The sequence below is a fragment of the Lonchura striata genome, chromosome 12 (assembly GCF_050655825.1).
Source record: "Lonchura striata isolate lonStrDom1 chromosome 12, ASM5065582v1, whole genome shotgun sequence".
Classification (NCBI taxonomy): domain Eukaryota; kingdom Metazoa; phylum Chordata; class Aves; order Passeriformes; family Estrildidae; genus Lonchura; species Lonchura striata.
This window is the reverse complement of record NC_140714.1, coordinates 9,823,587-9,844,604: the sequence shown is the minus strand read 5'-3', so window position 1 is coordinate 9,844,604 and position 21,018 is coordinate 9,823,587. Positions and strand designations below refer to the sequence as shown.

The window sequence follows — 21,018 nt, the reverse complement described above, 5'->3', positions numbered from 1 at the left end:
GATTCAGAGGGCGTGTTTTGATAGTTTGCTATGTATTTACTAGCCAAGAAGTTCATAGTGTACGGTTATTTCACTCTGTGTGTGTTTTTTTTTAAAGTAATTAGGACAAAGAATCATGAGACCAAGATCAGATATGTATCTTATAAAGTGCATTGTATTTTGCTTGTTTTCCCCCCACCCCTGTGGCTTCTTATCTTGCATTTGAACAGGTACAAAAACAACCAGAAAGCTAGAAAAATAAACAGAACAAATACACAAACCTGTTTCTCAAGCTTTTCACATCTTCAGTTTAAGGAATCCGTCGTCTGACTCTAACTGAAATGAGTTACAAGAGAAATGAGCAATGTTATAAATACTTCTGCATTTCCTATTGCACTGAAACACGTTTATTGCTGCGCCAGCAGGAAAGATCAGCTGAATGACTAAGAAACTAGAAATACTGAGCATCTCTGGGGAGGGGAAACAGGAACTATTGTAGAGATCATGTTCTTCTGGGTTCTGATGCTAACAGTTCTCTTTTCCTTGTGAAAGCCAAACTTGAAATGTGTTGTTCTCTTTCCCTTTCTCCCTGATCCTTTAGCTTTCACTCTCAATGGAAACAATTATTTTGTTGATTTTGCTTAGTTTGAACTGTGTGTTTGTGTTGATTATTGAAATGCAACAATGCTGGTAGTAACAGTATTTCTATCTTTTCCTTTAGGTCTGGATAGATGCAGGGACACAAATCTTCTTCTCATATGCAATCTGCTTAGGAGCAATGACTTCCCTGGGGAGCTACAACAAGTACAAATACAACTGCTATAGGCAAGTTTCCATCCAAGGGGGTTTAGTGTTTTAGCTAAATGATGTAAATAAAGTAGGGACAATGGGTTAATTTTTTTTTTTAATTAACTTGCTCCATGACATATGTGTGACTTAGGGACTGTTTGCTGCTGGGATGCCTGAACAGTGGTACCAGTTTTGTGTCTGGCTTCGCAATTTTTTCCGTCCTGGGCTTCATGGCACAAGAGCAAGGGGTGAACATTGCTGATGTGGCAGAGTCAGGTACGATGGTGTTGGTGGCAGTGGTGGTGGGCACTGCCGCCCAGCGTGTGAGCAAAGTTCTGCAGACTCAATCAGCTAACATCTTAGTGATAAAACAGAACAAGATTTCCCATAATTGCCAGAAAATATAAGCACGTTGTTGATTTGGGCTTTAATCTAGAGTAGTGAGGGTTAGCTGGGGTTGTACTGTTTGATTAACAGGGCAGCAAACATATTTCCTAGAGAATGCTAATCCATTTGAATTGAAATTAGAGCTAAGATAACTGCATCATTATCCAGGGTCCAGAATGTCATTGATTCAAGAATTTATTCCATCTTTCTTTTCAGACTACCTTTATTTTCATTCAAATGCAAATTGCCAGTGTTTATGTATTTTTATAGCTTAGTGTTGCTTGCTCAGAGCACTAGAATAGGATTAGTACCTTGGCCTTTTGAAGGGATGCACACACATACATTCCCAGATTTCACTGAAAGGCAAGAGAAGTTGGAGAACTCCATCTCCAGGGTTTTGTGGACCATTTCACCCACAGGAACTCTAGGTGTTGCAATCCTGCACTTGTTCTCTGTAGCGTCAGTGTGAGGTTGACAGAGCTGTCAAAGTCCATTTTGAAACCTGATGTACACTTAGATTCCTCCCTTATTTCGGATGTGTCCTTCCCATTAACATTCACTTATGCACATGCAGAGGTAGAAGTTCAATCCTCATAGCTTGTGACTGTATCTCAAGTGAAACAGATGACATTTTTCCTCTGTGCATTTCTAATCCATGAGGGCAGGTGTAACCATGTGTTTCAACATAGAACAGACAGATTAGTTGGGAATTACCATGGAAAAATAATGAATCAGGCCTTGACAGCCATGAGGTTTAAAGCAAGTCAGATTCTAGTAATAGCAATGTCACCTGAGTGCACTTTTGATATTTCTTTCTGATTTTTTGAGCACTTTTAATTCACCTGCTTGGAATTGGAAAGCTTTCCTCTGCAAACATGCTGTTAAAATGAAAAAGTCAATGTATCTTCTAATCACGTGGCTCTGGGAGTTAAGTCTTTAAGAAAAATGTCTCACTTCACAAGGGCTAATGAAAAACTAATGACATTGATGGCACCGCTGGAATCTTGGGTGGCTGCAATTGGCATAGCCCTTGCAAGTGCAATTAGTAACAATCTTGGCCATAATGCTTATTTTGATTGGAGGTTGATTGCTTTGTTTGGAAACAGGAAGCAAAAGAATAATCCTATTGAATGAATCATAAATAACCCTATTTTTTTATTTATACATAGGTGGATCAATTCCAAGAGTAGTATTTTTGAGTATTTGTACATTAGGTTTTTATCTGGTCAATATTTATTCTAATTTTTATTATATCTCTGATAGAGGCAGCTACATTCCTGTCACCTGACATTTCCAGAATTAAACAATTCTATAGTAACACTGGATTGTTAAGTAATCTTTAAACACAAATTTACTACTTAGTGTTTAAATACTAAGTGTTTAAATACTTTTCCCAACATCTCAAAAAGCATTTTTTTAAAGGAGAGTTTAATAGCTCATTATAGGGACAGCAAGGGCACAGTCTAGCATCTGAACTTGGCTTTTGATTTCTTTTGCATATTTTTTGTCTACTGTTTTTTTATATCCATGTCACTTACGGCCAGAGATTGCAACTGGCTCACCATGCAGTGGGTGCCTATCACTGCTGGTCTTTGGCTAAGTCCTAGGGGACATTTTTACCTGACTGAAATTATCCAAAAGTATCCAAACCACTTCCTATGTGCTTTCTTGCTGCTTTTCTCAGAGAGATAAGTGCAGAGCCACTGAAAACATTTGGTCCCACCAGTATGAGTGTCCCAGGACCTGCATGGGGCTCTGAGAGAAGTTTTCCTTGCTTTTTTGTAGCAGAGGAGGATTTAGCAGGTGCTTGAACCTCTGTTTTCTGGCCTTGCCCTTTTTGGTTTCTTTTGATGCAAGGTCAGAACTGCTCCCCTGGGTCAGGAAAAAGCAAGCAGAGGTGCTGCCCCTTGGCTGCAGCACTTGGCAGCAGATGTTGTCCATGGGGCTGAGACCCCATCTCTTCCCAGCGAGTTAAATTCCTCCTGCCCTATCCATGACACCATTTGTTTGCCCTCCTGAAAGCCACGGGAACATCAACAAATTTGCTTACAGCAGAATCTCATGGCCACATTTTTTCCCAGTGCCAGATTCAGTGTTGGTGCCATGTGCCTGGGACACACTTGTCAGCTGGGGCTGGCTCCTGCTGAAAGCACTGCTCGCTGCTGGCCTTCACTGGCTTTAGCAGGTTTACTCAACAGTTAACTCAGACTTCTGACTCCTGAATGAAAGCAGATTTTAAACAAAACAACTTTTTTTTTCTTTTCAGAAATTCTTTTAAAGATGCAGAGGAAAGCAGTGGGGGCTCAACAAAACCATACTGAGTCCTGTCTAATCCATGTGGCCTCTGGCTGGAAAAAATACTTTTACCACCCATGCAATTTGTAGCACTGTTACACCAGCACAAGATTTGCCTATTTTTTTTTTTTTTAATTCCATTTGCAAACAAATTCAGATTAAGCTTGTCTGACAATAATGCCTTGGGTTTCCTGGTGCCTGCCTGGTCTCTGCCTCTGCAGCTCTCCAGCCATGCCACAACACCCCATGGCAAATGGCCAGTGTGTGGGCTGGGATCATAGCAGTGCTCCCTGGTTTTTAATAGCAGCCACAAGTACTTCACTTTTGCAAAACACTCTTCAAAACAACAGGGTTTCAAATTAAATACAAATTTTAGATTATTTATGTTTCGGTTGAAGGCTTGCCAGGAACATTTTCTTTCACATGGACTTTTTATATTTCAACACTTAGTTTCAAAGGAAAATCAAAATTAGCTCAAGGCTTAGAGCACTTGGTATTGGTTGGTATCACAGTGCAAGAACAGTTTGACTGGCCAAAGCATACAAATTGCAGCAAAATTGAGGAGAGCAGTTTTACATCTGTCTCATCAATTGCACAGATCAGCTGCAAATGCCATCTTTAGCAGCTCTCCCTCAGAAAGAAGTTACTGTATCCACTGAATTAAGGGGGGAAAAAAGCAAAGCTCCCCAAAATTTGAGACATTGACCAATTTTTTGGTATCTTCTGTCGTATAAAATCTTAGTTGTGTTTCATTAAAATAAAATTAGTTGTTTGATTGTTGGCTAATTTGTATTTATTTATGTTCAAATATTTTCAGTGACTGAAAGTTTTCCTTAGTTTGAAAAAAGTCATCTCATTTTACCTGTTTCTCTTGCTTCTTTTTCCATCTCTCTTGTTGGAAAGGAAAAGTGGGAGGTAGGAAGAGCAGTGTTAGAGATTTTTCTGTACACATCAGAGATAAGATTTTTTTTTTTGGCCCCACACTGCAACATCTTTTAAAAAATCATTTTCCCATTGAAAATTACATGAATCCACTTGAAAACTGGCACTTTGAAGGCTCCTCAAAGTAAACAAGCAGATGAGCCAGGCATTCCTGGTTTCACTCTGAACTGTAATCTGCCCTCAGAATTTTTTGTCATCCTCACCAAATTTCTTCATCTCCTCTGAGAGCCTGCCATAAATGCAGAGTTGCCAGTGTTCCTGTCTCCCACTGGTGGAGGGCTCTTCCTCTCTCCACAACAGCTCTCACAAAGGACAGATCTGGCTCCAGGTGAAGGTGCCTCTGGAGATGAGCACTGTGCCTTTGCTCCATGTGTGGGTATGAGTGAGGTGACATCTGGTCACAGGGCAGGCCAGACCCCACCTAGGGAGGAGTACTCCACACTTTGGGTTCCAGAGCAGAGAACCTGGGCACTCAGCCCCAGGCAGTCAGCCACAGCCCCACTGGTCCTCCTACACTTGCAGCCCAGCCTGCAGTTGGGGCTGATGATGGTCATGCTCAGTGTCCCCATGGCATGTCCATGTAGGCTGGCCTGGGTAGGGGCAGATGGTGTAACAGCATGGGGAAGCAACTTTACACAGAGTGATTTTACACCCCAGCAGTTCCTAACAGCAGTTTTCTCAATTTTCAGTTGATAAAGTTAAGAGTAGCCTGATCACTCAGCCTAGCAGGGAGGGTTTGCAGAAGAGAAGGAGCAAACTCCTTGGAGTGCAAACCCCAGTTTGGAAAAGCCATGCAGGGTTTGTAGGTTGCATACAGAGAGGCAGTGGTTGCACTAGTGGAATGCCCCAGGGAATGTTTATAGCAGAGTCCCCTTCCCTGCATGCAAAAGAGTTTCATCATCATCATCTTCATCATGACCATGTGGGCTAGCAGTGGGATTCTGCCATTCCCTTGGGTCACCCCTTGTCCCCAGCCCCCAAGACTGTCCTGTGTCCGTGCAGGGCAAGTGTAGGACACCTCCATTATTGGCATGTTTGAGACATGTTAAAACTGGAGATCTGTTAGCACTGGCCTTGGGGGTTTGCCTGTGGTTTCTGCTGTAGTCATGCGTGCTTCGATTTCAGATAAAAGAGCCAAACTGTTTCATTTCTGGTATTTCCAGCTGCGTTTGGATTTATCTGAACGGAACCAGGCATTCCTGAGTTTGAGGGTGGCTACCTTTACCAAAGAGCTGGTACTTACTACTTTTCCTCCCTTCCCTTCCCCCCTCCCTATTTTCTCTTTCTCTAGGTCCAGGCCTGGCCTTCATTGCCTACCCAAAAGCTGTGTCCATGATGCCACTGCCCACCTTTTGGGCAATCCTTTTTTTTATTATGCTTCTGTTGCTTGGACTGGATAGCCAGGTTAGTACAATTAAGGGATGTGTGACTTCTTGTGTCAGGCCTGCTCACTGAGAAAAGCTGGTTTTACAGGCATGAATTAACATGAGAATACCTCTAAATGCTGCTTGCAAGGAATTCGTCTAAGTTGGTTTTTCATGTAGGGGCTGCACTTGATGAATCTGCAACTGTTGATTCATAATATGGTGTTGCTCAGCAGGTCCTTGTCATCAAGAGTTAGTGGGATCTATCCCACTAGGGCAGTACTCCCTAACCTAACTCCTAGTCTGCCGACAAAATACCACCATTTTGGTCACAGTATTCTCTTACTTTGGAAATAAAGCTTAATCTTTTAAAACATAAGGGACTGCAGTAGTCTGTTCCACAGAGTCCTTTGTGCCATTTTGAACACCTGCAGGGTGTATACACCATCATTAAAAAGCTAACAATTAATAACTACTTGGAGTATGGGTTTTGACAGTTGCCAAGTGCCAAAAAAGAAAAGCAAAGTCAGCATGAGGTACAAAAAAGCACATAATGTTTTGTACAGTGTATCCAGGGTGGCTTCAAGAACAGCGAGAGGACAAAGCTGCAGCCTTTTTTGGTGGCCTTGGGCTTGGAGGTGCTGAGCAGTGTGGGATCCTGCTGACTTTTCACGTCAGCAGCATGCATTCAGTACCTCCAAACAGGCCAGAAAGCATCTCAGATTCCAGCTGGACTAATTTTATAGCACGCACTGCTATTAATTAGTGAGCATGGAAAAAATCAAAAAGTTCAGTCAGGAAGTTAGGTTATTTTTCCCAGTGGTTAGTTGTAGGAATGTTGGACTTAAATACTGCCAAGGAACCTGTAAATCATTTCTAAATAGTCTACTTACAAGGAAACATGGGTGACCAGGGATTATGCAGTAACTACACATTTGCAATTGCCAAAGTTTTCTGCATTCAAATGTAAAGTCACTAAGATTAAATATATATATATATATATATGTATGTATTTATAAGGATGAAATGTTTCTGTGGCCCAAATTCTCTCTCATATGAGGAGAGCTCTGTAAATTGAATTTTTACCTTGTTGTTGTGTACTTAATCTCTGACTTTTTTTTAAATTTCATTTGCTCTAAATTGCTCTTTATGGCTTAATCTTTGAACTCTAGTGAGCAACTCTCAATTGCTCCTAAGTAAATGTGAAAGTACCCAATGCTGTGGTTCAGCAGTCCTATGCTTATGCAAATTGGAAGCTGTCTAGTAATTTTAAAAAGCTCCTCACTGTGCAGAATGATTAAAACTAATTGGAGCGCTTAATTTCTCTCCTCCACCCCTCTGGTTTTTTGGAGTGCAGTCAAGCATGTTTCTGGAATGCCAGAGAAGTTTCAGATCAAATCAGCTCAAAGGAAAGGGTTGCATTTAAAAAGAAAACCAGTTTTACACAAGTCAAAGTAACAAGACAGGAGGCAGTAAAATTTGATGGAGGACAAAATCTGTTTGCAGAACAGTCTGTATTTCCAAAATAGAACTTCAGGAAATAGGGTAGGGTTGTTACAGGGCATTTCTAGGTGCTGTAAGAGCAGTGAGGTGCCAGGTAGGAAAACACAGCTTTTTCTGAAATAAGTTCTGTCTTAGGTTCCCCATGATAAGTTCTTAGTTAAGATGATGTGTCTACTTAAAGTGAAGATCTTTTCTACAGAGGCAGCCTAGATGGATACCTCCAATATCCTCATGTCTTCAGTGAGCTTGGTGCTTTTGTACCTTGCCAGGGTGAAAGTACAGACCAGTCAAGATCCCTTCCATGTTTTTACTTGGGGAAGTTCAGTAGCTGCTTTCCTCCAGGTGCAGAAAGATACGGTTTTTAATTAACTTTCAACTTTTATTCAAATCCAGTTTGGGTTATTTGTTTAACTCAAGTTACACATTGTATAGTTTTCCAAAGACAAGTATAAACAAAGTTATCCTGAAGCAAGATAAAGACTTCTAGGTCATTTATTCAGAGCTTCATTTTTGGTTTACAAGTGCAAATAGTTTGCCAGATCATTGAATGCGGACTGTATGAACAGCTCCATTATTGCTGCAGAAGTACCCAGAGCCTCAGCCAGAGATACTCCTCTCACAGCTCCACGAAGGACACGTTCAGTCAAGAGCTGCTGTTTCACATCACAGTCTGCTTTCTCTTGGCTGGATTTTCAGTAACAAGAGCAGAATTACATAAAATTGTGGAATAACCTACCAGTATCTGTGATGTTTCCTGGCACATCAGAAAGAGTCTGGGAGATACTCTCCTATCTTGGACTTTTTTGAGTGTTTTCTCTCTGTCTCATCTCTAGTATATATCCTGTGTTTATCTGGAACAGTGACAGCATAAAAGCCACATAAGTGCCTTCCTGTCATCAGGCACATAAGTGCCTCCTTCATCCTTGTGGCTTGCATTTGCAAAGCCCCTTTTTAGCTCATAAGCCTTCTAGGTAATAAAAAGAAATTCTGAAAGCTTGTTCCAACCTGAAAGCTACCCCCACGCTCCAACCTCGGGGTTACAAAGGAATGGTTTCTATTTCTTAGTAATCAAGAGCAGCACAGAGCACCGGGCTGGGGTGTTGCTGGGGAGGGTTTGTTCAAGCAAGAGCCTGGATGAACTGCATGACAGGTAATCTTCAAGTCATTTCTCCACTGTTGTTTTCCCCCTTTAGTTTGTTGAAGTTGAAGGACAGATCACGTCATTAGTTGATCTGCACCCATCCTTCCTAAGGAAGGGTTACCGACGGGAAATCTTCATCGCTATAGTGTGTTTCCTTAGCTATCTTCTGGGACTAACTATGGTGACTGAGGTAAGTGGTACCAGTGCTGCAAATTGCCTTCTTTTTTAGCCACTTTTCAGGCCAATTTTAGCTATGATTGAGACTGCAAAGAACTAGCGACTCAGAGAAGTGCTTTTAGATGGACAGAGCATCTTTCATCCCTACATCTGAAAGGATTTTGAATGGGAGTTATATGTCCCTTCCCTTTTCAGTCACAGGAACAGAAACATGAAACCTCATTCAATTCAATCTGATCTCAGGTGCCAGTCAACATGAGTATTAACATCTATTCTAAATGATGAAACATAGAGAAGACCTTCAGCCGAGCACTTTAAGAACCCATCCAGTGGCATGCAGGGAAAGAGATTTTTATCTTAGTTACACAGATTTGAATTAATTAAACACCACTGGGTTTATTCTAGTATAAACAAGACAGGAATATGATCCAGTTCCTGCACTGTTGTGATATTTATATTCAAAATAAAATCCAAGACAGATTTTAAAAACATCTGAAAGAGCATGATTGTGGGAGGTAAAATAGCACCTGTTTCAAAGATGCCCAAACCCCACAGTTTTTCAAGTGAAAGTGCAGGTAGTAAGAGTAGAGTTTAACTGCAGAGTATAAATAGAGTTATAAAACAAAAAATGAACTATTTTCATGAAAGTAGCCCTTTCACTCAGTAAGTAAATGAAGACCTTCCTGATGAGCTGACTTTCATATCTAGTCTTTTTAAGGTGTTAATGTTAGGATGCAACCATTTATTTCTTTAAATGCCCATCCTAAAATATTTGTAAGAAGGAAAGATTTAAGTGTCTCACTAGATTATATTAAGTGGCTTAATTTTGTTTAATCATTGTCTTGTTTGGAGTTATTCCTGTAGTAGACATGCATATTCCCTGGGGAAGGTAATGCCAAACATTTACCTATTTGCTAGATGCTGCTTCTTGTTGGACAGGAGTTGTTGGGATATGTTGGTAGATGTTACTGGGAGCTGGGCCTGAACTCTTGGGGGTTTTTTTCCTGTGGGATCTTCACCAATTGTGTCTCTCTTTTACAGGGTGGCATGTATGTTTTTCAACTCTTTGACTACTATGCAGCTAGTGGTGTATGCCTTTTGTGGGTTGCATTCTTTGAATGTATTGCTGTAGCCTGGGTTTATGGTAAGTGAGAATCCTTTCATCTCATAACTTTCGATGAATCAGTGACAATTTTTTTAGCCAAATATATAATCATCAGCCACCCCAGAGCCTTCTTCTCAGCAACAGACTCATGCCATTAATATAAATTTGCCCTGACCTCTTGAAGACAAATTTGCATCTGGGATGAATTCAAACTCCAGTGTTTTTTCCACAAAAAAATGAGTATTCTTCCATTGCTAATTAATAAGGGCACAATTACGCATTTTCATGTGTTAAGTTTAGAGGTGAGAGTTGAAAGTGTGGCCAGCCATGAAAATTTCTGTTTGTCTCTCAGAGAGTTTCCTTTCAGAGCTGCAATGTCTGCAGGGACAAGCCAACCAAACAGAAAGTACAAAAAGAAAGCTGAAAGTATATTCTGCCCCATTACTTCTGGCAATGCCAGGCACCACAGTCTGACAGTGGCCTCTCTAGCTGAGCTGTGGCTGGGGAATAATCAGATGTGTGCTGATTAGGACTGGTTATTTCTCTGTTTCTCCATTAATTCCTTCACCTCAGAAAAGCAAAACAAAGTCAGAATTCTGTAGAAGCAGGTGCACTGTTTGCTGTCAAGTCTTTCCCATGGTGATCAGTTCAGAGAGAGTCTGAAGAGAGGAGGTGTGACAGGGGCAGGAGAGATTAGCATCACACTCCTGCAGCCAAATAATGAGGGTAGGGCAAGATTAGGGATGCCCCAACCTTTGAGCTTTTCAAGAAAATCATCTTGGACTTCACAGCTGTGGGAAGCAATTGAAGACTACATCTGACACGCTCATTTTCCTTTTAAATACCCCTTTGGGAGCCTAGGAAAATAGCTTTAATCCTACCGTATTTACAGGGCTTTTATTTGCTCGGTTCTTGCAGGCGCTGATAATATTTATGATGCCATTGAGGATATGATTGGATACAGACCTGGTCCCTGGATGAAGTGGAGCTGGATTGTGATCACACCAGTTCTCTGCGTGGTGAGTACTGACCTGTGCTCTTCAAGCCTTATGCTTGACAGTGCTAAGCCACCTCTTACTGCTTCTCTTCAAGGGAAGGCCAATTTGCAAAGAGAAGCTGAAGGCTTGAACATACCTCTCAAAGACATGATGTTCTCAGATGTCAGCTGTTAACATGACAGCTTTCTAGTCTCTACTGTGCCTGCACAAATTGCAGTTGGCTACATTTAAATGTATTTTTCTTAGGATTGGCAAAATTCTGCATTCGTGAAGAGAAAACTCACTCTCCAAAGAGCAGTCCCTACTTTAAGACATAGGACTGCTAGGCTGTTGTAATAAAAAGACTTCAGCAGTCTGAGGCAGACCTTGGCTTGAAGTATTTCATTGGGTGGAAAGAACATCCTGGTAATCTTGCAGTGTACAGCAAATAGTTGAGCCCTGAAGAAGAATTGGCAGTGTACTGCAGCTGTTCAGCACCATCTCACAGCACTCTGTCATCACACAGCAGATGCTATAAGCAGATGCAGATGCTCTTCCAATGATTGAAATGGAAGAACAATTCCCCCATTTGTTTAAAATACATATGGTATCCATCAGCCCTGCCTTTCACTGCCTGTCTTCCTCAGGGCCAGTGGTTGCACCACAGCCCTACTGCTTTAAGCATTTTTTTGAGCCTCACTTTATTTTCCTTTCTCATCCACAGGGGTGCTTTATCTTTTCTTTGGCCAAGTATAAACCACTGACCTACAACAAGGTCTACACATACCCAGACTGGGCAATTGGCCTGGGCTGGGTTCTTGCCCTTTCCTCCATGATCTGCATCCCTATGGTGATGGTCATCCGCATCATTCGGTCAGATGGGTCACTCATTGAGGTAAGAACAACCAATGGTCTGTCTAGAGGAGAAAGGGAGCTTTAACTTGTTGTGTTTTGTACAAAGTAATGCTTGGAAAACTGCCACCTTTCACAGGTAAGGCAAATAAGACTCCTAAAGATCACCTGTCCTCTGGGCAAACAGTAGAAAGAGAGCACAAAGCCTTCTGTCCTCATATGAACTCCAAGTGATTTTACTCATGTCCCACTTGTGCAGCTTCCAGCTTGGCAAACCATTACCTCCACGTGCAGACAAACATTCAAGGACTGGGGTGTTTCTGAGTCTCAGGTTTCTCTTCTCCAGCCCCCAGAGACACAGAAGCACCATCCTGAAATTTGCTGGGAAAGCAAGATAAAGAGAGAGAGACCTAGGTCAAACCCAGTTGTGTGAAAACTCATTGAATTTCAAGGAAATTCAGATACACCTGTGGATTATGTGGCTCTTAGGCATGCCCTTCACTGTGAGGAACTAAGTCAAACCCTATTGACAGAAGGCTTCACTTTTTAGCTTTTTAAATTTGTGTTTATTTTATTTCAAACTGATACTGGATCCAGATTGCCCTGGTATTGGAAAACTTTGTGTCTGGTTAAGACTTGACAGTGCAGATTCCCTCAGGTTTGGATTTGCAGGAAATCTCTTGCACTTTGCAGTTCAGTCTGGGCTCCTGTAATTTTTTCTTTTCTTGCAGTGGAAAGTTTTTAGAGGCTGTGCAAGCATGAAACTTAGCAATTCTCCTCAAAGTTTTCAGATTAGTTTTGTTTTTTGCCTGACAAGTTGATCTTAAATGCAGCTCAGGGTATTCTTGGAAAAGAAACTGGGACACTTTGGGTTAGGAAAAAAGAGAATAGGATTAAAAAAAATACCAAACCCAAACATTTCTCAGAGCACAAGCACTTGCATTTGTTTTCGTCCAAGTGTTAATGGCCTTTTTCAGCTGTGGCCAGGGCATAAGTGTTAATTTTCCTGCCTACATTGTCACCATTGTCACCATGAGACACAAGTCTAAAAGTAGCCAAAACACTGCTCAAAGACCATGTTAGGAAAGGAAGGAAAGTAAACACTGGTCAGATGCCATTCAATTCTTCCTTTGTGAGCTGAGATGTAGGACAGAAGTTGCCACTTGGCAGTGCAGGCTGGGCTGAGAGGCAGAGCTGTTTCTAAATGAGGAAGGAGGACGCACATCATTTGCAGCACTGAAAGCCCAATGTGCAGGACGCTGGATAATGCTCCTGTCTGACTTCCCTGCCTCAAATCAGGCTCTGCAACTGCAAGGCTTCAACTCCTTGCTCTGCAGCTGAGCAGGAGTTGAAGGCTGCACAGATCCCCACATCCTTACAGAGCCACAGGCACACATCTCCCACAGGCACCATCCCTGTCCTTGGAATGCTGCGTCCTGCACGTGGAGGCACAGAGGCCTTCTGCTCATCTCACCTCTGCTCTCCACAGAGATTTTCTGCTCATCTCACTCTGCTTTCCTCAGAGGCCTTCTGCTCATCTCACCTGTGCTCTCCTTCTCTCTTGCAGAGGATAAAGGCAGTGGCTGCCCCCAAGGAGGTGAATCGGTGGTCCAAAGAAACGGAGAGTGGCACCCCCTTCTGCCCCAATGGAACTTCGAATGGCGGATTGATCAAGCCAACTCATATCATTGTGGAAACCATGATGTGAGCTCTCTCTGTGAGAGGATAAACCTGCTTTAACTGCCGTTTACTAACCATAGATTCTCATAGGACCAGGTTTACAGAGCTTTATATTTGCACTAGGATTTATTTTTATTTCTCACAGAGAAAGTTATTTTTTGTGTGTGTGTTTTTTTTTTTTTAATATTTTGTAAGGTAATCACAGCAGACATCTCTCTGTAGAGGGAGAGCTTTCATATCAGACTAGACATATTACAAGAATTTACTATTATTGGGTTTTTTTAAATATATATATCTTTATCTCTAAATATTATACACCTTACCACTTGAATTGATTGTCTTACCAGCAATACATTCAAGTCTCAGAAAGCAATTTTAGGTGCTGGTATGGTTGGGAGCAGGGTAACTTACAGAACACACAAAAGGAGCTCTGTTGAGAGATAAATTTTTTTAAAAAATGCTGTTTCAAGAGAATTTTCAAAGGTGTAGTATTTCCACCCTCTGGTTCAACTGTGGTAAACGACAGGTGTCAGGGTCTCTTTAGGGAGTGGGTAGAGCTTTGTTTAGTGCAGTCCCTGGATAAGGATATGGCCAAATAGCTGGAGTGGAGAGTTTGCAAGGGATGCAGAGAAGCTGGGTGTGAACAATCTTGTGGCTGTACCTCCCAGGGACAGCACTGGGACCCTGTCACACTGACTGAGGAGAATGTGAGGAAGGCATATGCAGGATTTGGCATGGTTCAGTCTTTTTTTGTTATTGTTTATAAAATTTTTGAGATTTTTTTTTAACTTAAATGAAATGCCTGCTGTTTGTGTGTGAGCAGGGAGGCTGAGTACCTGCTCCTGAGTTTTCTAGCAAACCGTATTTTGGTGTGGTGGCACTGGTGTAAACTTGAATTCTGCACACAGCAGGGATGAGCACAAAGCAGCCAAGAGAGGAAAAGCAGCACCTGCTCTCTGGATGCTTCAGGTGTTTGCTTCCTCATCTGGACTTTGGTTTGGGCAGGAAAATAAAAGAATCACTTCTGGACTCTGACCGCCCAGAGGTGAACACAAACCAGTTCATCCCTGACAGGAGGAACAAAACCTGGTGTAACAAAACTCACACCTGGTGTAACTGGTATTGATAACAGACATGCTGTTAATAATAATAGTAATAATGATAATAATATCACACAGCAAACAGGTGCTTTTCATCCATGTATCTCAAAAATGCTTTTCCAAGTTCAGTAACCAGGATTTGCTTTATTTATTTATTTTTTGGGGGAGGTCATTGCTGTTGGAGGAACAGACAAAAGGACTAAGTGAATCCCTTGTCCTATGTTACTAAATAGCAGTAATGGACCTAGAGGCCCCAGTCTCCTTGCTCATTATTAGATTAACCCATTATTTTATTTTATTTTACTTTATTATATTCTATTTTATTTTATTTTTAGGGGGGCTGGAGGTTGGCAAACATATTTATGATTCTTATCTGCTGAAGAGACAGGGCGCTTTGGAATTTAAGTTAAAGTAAAGGGAACACGCAATACTGAAATATTTTGTGTTGGTCAGAAGGAATTGGTACCATTCCAGGTGATACTGGGAAGTGAAGAGAAATCCCTATAAGAAATATAGAAATGGGGGTTCCACTTCATGTAGTATAGGTGAATGTTTCTGTGGGGAATTGGATCCCTGAAAACTGTCCAAAACATGGACAAAAGCCTTTTTCTTGTTTTCCTCTTTTTTTTTCTTTATTTTTTTTTTTTTTAACTTGAGCAGGTTGTGCTGGGAACGGGTTCTCTGGCAAAACTCAGCCTTGTCATGTGGGCATTGTATTAGAGAGAGAGAGGTTTTTTTCTTATGATACCACAGGTAGTCTATCCAAAGGTATTTAGAAGAAATGCTTGATAAAAGCAGAGTTTATCTGCTTATTCTGTTGTAAGCTTAGTCTGTCAAGGCAGAGGTTGTCACTTTTTTAAACAGGAACATAAACAGTTCTTAACATTCCTATATAGTAGCTTTATTTCATTTTTTTCTTGCCCATGTGCTAACTGGCCACAGCAGCACAAACATTTCTTAACTTATTGGTTTCCCTGTAATGGGAAGTTTTAAAACTAAGAGATGGACCAAACTAATTATTAATTATTAGAGAAAAACATCGTTGCATCCATAACTTCCAAATCCTTCTAGTTTGAATTCATAGATACTTTTACAACAGAGAGCAGAGTTGCAGCCACAAAACCTGCCATGGTAGAATTGTGTTTTCTTTTTTCTGGTTGCTGCATTATGAGAGTTCTGAAGGAAACTTTTGCACAGCTGGAGATGGCAAATATCAAAATGACACCTACTGGGCCAGTAGTAGAAACCACCCAAGGTTACAGGAGGAATTCTGAGAGCCAGTCGGTGTCATCAAATGTGCCCAAAATAAATATGCATGCAGCAATTTTATTTTTTTTAACAATCAAAGGCAAGGAAATGTAACCAAAACCACTCTCTTAGTGGGCTTCAGCTTGGACTCTCATTTTTGAGTTACAGTCAGTGTCTGCAGTAAACAGACACGGGTGAAGAGGAAGTAGAAGGTTAGGGGGGTCTAAATTAATGGTTTTTGTGAGTGCAGATGAAACACTGATGCTTGATTTATTTCATTTATATATATATATACATTGTCATACAACTGTGTTTGAGATTATATAGTTCACACATTACTTTTGTGCTATAGAGCTGAGACAAGTTTAGTTAGGGAAAAAAAATGGTTTGGCTACATCAAAGATGTCACCAGCAAGTCAGCTGGGTGTTTGGGCATCTCCCACGTTGTGGAGAGTGTCTTAGTGGGAAGAACCAGAGGGATAAATACTACACCTTTCAAAATACAACTACCAGAGAATAGAACCCAGCCCCATTTCAGTACAAACTGTGCCATTCAAATCAGTCGCTTCCATGTTCCAAGTGAAAAGGTCTCGCACATATGCAACAACCTCATTGAAGATTCTCTGTGTCAGCTTCCCTGGCCCTGCTGTGCCCTTCAGCACAACTGCAAGGGAGGGCTGGGGCTCACCAAGAGCCAAGAAATCATTGCTTCTTTAAAACAGTTCCCCTCTCCTCTCCTCCCTCCCCCGACCAAAAAAAAAAAAAAAAATGTACTTAATTCTTCTTGTTTTATCTGGGGTTTGAGCTCCAGTGAGCACATTTGCATTTTTACAGTTTGGGGTTTTTACCTAACAATTTTATCAGATTTCTAAACTTTTCTTGGTGATTAATTTGCATTTCAACATGATCCTCTGCCAAATTTATTAAAACATAATTTTTAAAAAAAAGTTTGTGTTTTCTACCTATTTTGACTGCAAAGACAACTGATTTTTTTTCCAATATTTACTTGTTCAAGTAATACTCTTATGATGTATTTTACCTGTTTTGTGTAAATGAGGAACTCTGTGTTAAAGCATCATGACTAGTTATAGATGAACGGGTTTGGTTCTGGGAAAACAGTGCAGTTTTGGCATGAGATCTGTAGAACCAGATCCCTGAGATTTAAGCCAGCATAAACCAAGACAACACGCACACCTTTTCATGTTTCATGTACCTTTGTATTCATGGGGTCTTCTGGGCTTGAAAACAGCAGAGTTTCCAGCAGTATTTATTTCCAGCTGAACTGAAATCAAGAGATAGTAGAAATGTAAAGGGGAACATATCCCCATGAAATTTTTCTAATCTGTTTCATATTTTTCTCAATTTTCCAAACCTTTTCAGTTCACCTGTCACTAGTGATGATCTCTCTGAATCAGTATCTATTCTAAGGGACTTTACCAGTAGTCTGTATCTCAGTGTTTAAACAGTATGATTTCATAAATAGAACTGATTTTTTATTGTTGTTGTTGTTATTATTCTATTTTTCCTTCTCATCTGTAGTTTTCCGTTTCATCTGGTCCAAACAGATCCACACACTTAGAAAAGTCCTCTTTCAAGTTTGAGATAGTAGGTCCACAATGGATTTGTTCTTGTGTAGTAAATGAAAATACAAAAGCCTGGCAGCTGTATTTGCCATCTAGAGCAGTGCTGGTGGCCACCCCACAGCAGCAGCACAGCTCCTGGAATTAGGGGTGGAGGAGAGTTAGGTATGATCTGCTGAAACAGCTCAGCAAAATTGATTTTCACTGCTGTTCTTGAGGAGAGGACGAAATGAGAAAAAGAAGTGGGGAAAAAAATAGTGCAGCCTTACAGTTGCTGTAACACCAAGAAAACCTCAACAACATCAGCAGAGCTTTTGTTGTCACCACCAGGACAGCACCTCCTGCAGCTCTTTCCAGCCCTGTGTTCATCCTCCTTTCCCAACTGTAGATGCTCCTGGTTCCTCTTCTTTCTCTCAGCATTCAAGTAGATCTGAAGACACATGGACATCTCCATTCAATAGATCTTTTCCAAGTCTCCTCCTGGTCTGTTTTTTATTTGCTAAGGAGACTTTCTGTTTTGTTGAGGTTGTGCTTTCACATTTGAGTTCAAAGCTCCCACCTGTTGCATCACTGGCAAACTTCCAGCTGTGGGAGAAGGATTTGAACACTTTTGAATAACTGATTATTAGCTTCCATGTCTTGTGGTCCCTGCAGGATCACTCATGGAGGCATAATGTATATAAAATGTTAAATAAGCTGTGCATTGAATGCAGTGGACAAGTTAGTTAAGCAGCTCAAGTATGCTTGGAAGAAAGATGACCCTGACATCATTTCCAAGGAGATTCAATGGAAGTTGCTCACTTTCAGTAAAAAGAATAAAAATAAATCTGTGTTTAAGTAGACTAGTAGATGAAATCTTCCACCCTCATATGCACGCACACAGTGGGGACATTGCTTCTATTCCTAGGCTGCAAATCATGTGTGTAAAGCTTGCCAAGCTGTTCAGGATGAGGATTGAGGAGGTTTAGGCACCACTTGCCTGCAAAGAGCCAACCTGCCAGGGTGTCCAAATGGTCTTTCCTAAATGGGGGTGGCGGAAGAGGGAAAGTAATAGCAAAACCCTGGACCATGGCCCCCTCCAAAGAAGCCTTAAGGTTGGATTTGTAATTTCTCCTGGCTCCTTGTAGGCACCACATGGCTCCTGGCATGGGAGGTTGGGTGTGGTGTGGGTTCAGGCAGCTGCCCTGGACTTGTTTTCTCCAAAATCAGCATCCAAAGCCTTGTGGTTAGGATTGACGTGTAGTTGTGTATTTGTATATTTGCATGAGCAAAGGTCAGGAACTGTCAGACCCTGGTAGCTTGTTTTATTTCTTATAATCAAAGATAAGCTTAAGAAACAAAGTATTTAGTTGATTTGGTGACACTTGACATTTAAGAAACCCTTGAACTTGTGCAAAAGAGGTGCCCTGAGCTTCATATTTTGGTCACAAAAATTTTCTTGTGGTGTTAGCAGTCAATTTGAGTCTATGGGAAAGATTGCTCAAGAGAGACTTGAATATAACCAGCACCAGCACCCACTGGAAAACTGCCTGAATATAACCAGCCCCACACCCTCCACCAGTTTGTGGCTCTTTTCTGCCAGCCCAAAAGAAATGTGTACATGGACAATGCTTCTCCAGAAAAAAAAAAAAAAAATCTCAATTTGTTTGTTTCTATTAAAAATAAACAGAAAAAGTCACATTCTTTGTGTGTTTTTTTTTTTTTTTCCAGTTGTCATTGGGAATTGGTGATTTCAATTTACCCATGTCCTAAAACAAGAGCAGCAATAGGTTGAGACACCATTTCACCAGAAAACAGGGACAAGCTCAAAATTTTGCAGGTTGAAAACTTTAGGAAAACAAATCACCCACCCATCCCCATCAAAGATGGAAAACTTTGGTGACAGGGTTTGTGCTTGGAAAAGAGCCTGACCCTGCTCATAATGTTGGGCAATTGAATGGCAGACACAGCCTTTTTGTATTGCTGATGTGTCCTCATTTGAAATAATCAGTAGAAGTGTCAGAATTTAATTACCACAAGTTTAGGAGTAAAGTAAATTGAAGATCATTTTAAAGAGGCAAGTTTGGGAGGCTTGTTCCCTATGGCTCTGCAGTGCACAGTGGGATGGTGCTGCTCACTTTCACATTTGCAGCACAGAGAAAACGTGGCCTGACTTGAGGAATCAGAAGAAATAATGGGAAAAATGTAGCTGTTTAAAAAAAAAAAAACAAACTATGATGCTAAGGAGCTGTGCATGTGCTGTGTGTGTGTGTGTGCATTTGTGGGAGAAGGCTTCAGCCCTGTAGCACAGTGAGCACGATACACACTGTTCCTAAATGTACCTGCTTCTGCAGCTGAGATGTTAGAAAGAGTTGAATTTTTTTTCAATATATAAAGAAAAAAAAATAAAAAAAAAAAAAACCAAACAGTGGCAAAATTATGTTGAGAGGCTGATAAAACAAACAAAACCTGAGGGGGCAAGTTGACTTAGTTCATGACCTGCTCCTGTCCTGGAAGCCAGCGCTGGTCTCTCAGCATCGCAGCATCCCAGTACTGTTCTGAAGTGCTCGTTGTTCAATAGGATGTTATTTTTCTCCAGTGTAATGTTGTGATTGTTACCTGATAATGTTGCCAGGGACTTCACATAGTAAGAGGTGACCCATCTTGTTTGATGTGTTTGGCTAAAAAACAGTGGTGTTTTCTTAATTATTTAAATTCCTAGCAACTGTGACTACAGTAATGTGATAATGAGTAGCACATGCAGCGAGGAGGCGAGGGTGATGATAGCCTCCTTAAAAATGTCATCTGAACTTTTTTTAAAGAAAAAAAAACCTTAAAAATATTTTTAAAACATTTTAAAACATTTTTTGTGTGTTCCAAAACGGAATATTTGTATTTGAAAAAGACCTTGGAGTGTAATTTAATCCTAAAACCCCCTAGCCTTTGTGTATATGGTAAATGTTTGTATCTTGCAGTTTATGTTTTGCTTTTTAGATAAATAAAATGTATATGGATATTTTTAAGTCATCTTTGCTTTTTTAGATGAGTTTGTAATCACCTTATAAATGAAAATAAAACTTTCCTTTATAAACTAGCTATGCTCCTGGATGTTTTTTTTTTCAGTCTTTGAGTAGCTCAGTTTTTCCTTTAAACCTATTACTTATTTTGGGGTTGATGTGGGGGTTTTAGCCCTTATAAAACAATATATATATATATATATATATATAAAATATGTGTAATCACTATCTAACTTCACATCTGCCATGGTGTCACCCTGGTTGGCAGCACAGCCCCACACACAGCCACACACTCACCCCCTCATTCTGTGGGATGGGGAGAGACTCAGAAGGGTAAAAATGCAAAAATTCATGGGCTACAAGTTAATAAGTAGCAAAGAAAAAGGGGAGTGAGGAAAAAAAGAACGGCAAAAAAATACATCAAAGAGATAAAAAACAAAATTAAAAAACCCAGGTGATGCAAAACAAAGCCATTTCTCACCAGCCAATACCCAGCCCATGCATGGCACCACTACTGTGGGAGTTCAAATATGGCAGAAAAGCCCAGTAGGAAGAAAGGAAAAAAGCCCACCCCAACATATATTTTTCTGGTGAATGGGACTGGTTATTTCAAGCTCACTGACCTCTTGATCCCTTTGGCCTCTTCAGTCAAACAGATGGAGGCTAAACCAGAGTGTCCATTCTTGAAGTCCTGATTTGAAATAGGGAAAGAAAAAAACAGCACGTAGATGGCTACTCCTTGTGAAAATAAAACCTTTGAGTATCACTGCTGAGCCTCCAGCACCCCAGGCCCAGGATCAGTCCCACAGCTGTCTTTAGTTGGGGTTTTTTGGCTTGTTTGGTTATTTTGCTGGATGTGACTGAGGACTTTGTCAGGGTTTCTCTTCTCAGACAAGCCTGCAT

At 40.9% G+C, this 21,018-nt stretch overlaps 1 protein-coding gene across 11 annotated transcripts in view; it reads left to right on the top strand.

Moving 5' to 3' along the window:
* The window catches only part of SLC6A6 (solute carrier family 6 member 6), a 93,308-nt gene extending 73,118 nt beyond the window's left edge, over nt 1-20,190 (top strand). For all 11 annotated transcript variants that reach the window (XM_021531631.4, XM_021531674.4, XM_021531652.4 and 8 more), the window contains 8 exons: nt 701-804; nt 920-1,044; nt 5,684-5,796; nt 8,453-8,590; nt 9,619-9,721; nt 10,601-10,701; nt 11,384-11,554; nt 13,079-20,190. In XM_021531631.4, the coding sequence (XP_021387306.1) occupies nt 701-804; nt 920-1,044; nt 5,684-5,796; nt 8,453-8,590; nt 9,619-9,721; nt 10,601-10,701; nt 11,384-11,554; nt 13,079-13,219 (996 nt within the window). In that variant the 3' untranslated portion in view covers nt 13,220-20,190. The remainder of the gene's footprint in view (nt 1-700; nt 805-919; nt 1,045-5,683; nt 5,797-8,452; nt 8,591-9,618; nt 9,722-10,600; nt 10,702-11,383; nt 11,555-13,078) is intronic.
* The last annotated feature ends 828 nt before the right edge of the window (nt 20,191-21,018 follow it).